Source organism: Octopus bimaculoides, chromosome 3 (genome assembly GCF_001194135.2).
Source record: "Octopus bimaculoides isolate UCB-OBI-ISO-001 chromosome 3, ASM119413v2, whole genome shotgun sequence".
NCBI classification, from domain to species: Eukaryota; Metazoa; Mollusca; class Cephalopoda; order Octopoda; family Octopodidae; genus Octopus; species Octopus bimaculoides.
Window position 1 is genome coordinate 24,840,313 of NC_068983.1, and position 1,319 is coordinate 24,841,631.

The following is a 1,319-nucleotide window of genomic DNA, read 5'->3' on the forward strand; positions in this document are numbered from 1 at the left end:
TATATATATATATATATATATATATATATCTACATACATACATATGTATGTGTGTGTGTGTGTGAGAGAGAGAGAGAGAGGTTAGAGGGATAAATTTCCAGGCGGATACAGTTGTAGCTCTCAACGATGTTTCAGGTTATGGCTAACTGCATCGATTAGTATTGAACGTCTATGACTACTAGGAGTTGTCACTCACGCTGTAAATTTCCGCGTGTTCGCTTCAATAGATGGTAATATATTCTCTACCGTTATAATTATTGAATATATATGTGTATATATATACTAAAGTTTCTATGTGCGATTCACCATTACGGTTGTTTGGAGTACTGCGATAGTGTGTAGTGTGTATGTGTATTCTTTGTTTCACATCTAATTCCCTAACTATTTCTCTTTAACAATGAATTTCTCTAGTTATATAATTGTTTATATAATTTGTTATTGGTTTCCTTTTCTTTTCATTTAGTGCTTTTGGGGATTAGTCGAAGAGTTGACTCACTCAGAGGTAGTGAACGACATCAAGAAATACTCTGGTTCCAAAGAGTACAGACAATGGTGTATGGTAAGTCTTTAAGATTTAACAGTTTATTTTAAATTTATTAATGCAAAAAATGTTATAATGCCCCCAATAGCATAATATTCATTCATAATACGTACCCTCAGATTCGAACGTGAACATGTTCATCGTTTTTATATCTCGTCATTGAAGAACATCTACTTTCAGGCAAATGTGTGTTCTTAACACGCTTCATTAAAACATCTAGGTCAACATTAAGCATCTAGGTCAACAGGTTACAATACTGATACATTATTCAGACTAAAGAAACAACCCTGTTGACCTAGAGCTTAATGTTAAATTTCCCCAACATTATGATAGTAGTAAAAAGACCCCAACCTGAAATTATGTTGCCACTATGACCAGGGGAATCTTTATAACCATATCCATGTATAATGCTTACACCTTCCCTTTCCCTATAAGTGAAAGATTGATTGCCTCCTTAAACTTTAAATCACTAGATAAGAAACAAATAAAATCAGAAACAGTTAGAATTCTACCTAGAATTAATTACTAACATGCTACACTTGGCTATGTCAAGATGGTTTTTTTTATGTGTTCTTCTTTCCCACTTAGATTTTAAATGTTGTCACAACAGTAATATGTCCATTCTGCTGAAATTTTCAGTAAATTTTCTATATCCTTGTGCAGCTGAAGATTGCTCTGCATTTTGCATTTAATGTAATGCTCGCATTACTTAAATAAATGGAGTAGCATGAAACGTGCGTACTGCAATAACCTTTAAAATCCGTGTTGCTTTTTTTGA

At 33.1% G+C, this 1,319-nt stretch overlaps 1 protein-coding gene across 1 annotated transcript in view; it reads left to right on the top strand.

The window, feature by feature from the left end:
• The window catches only part of LOC106867190 (uncharacterized), a 74,876-nt gene that overhangs the window by 68,226 nt on the left and 5,331 nt on the right, over window positions 1–1,319 (top strand). The window contains exon 4 of the mRNA XM_014911993.2: window positions 464–559. Within this exon, the coding sequence (XP_014767479.1) occupies window positions 464–559 (96 nt within the window). The remainder of the gene's footprint in view (window positions 1–463; window positions 560–1,319) is intronic.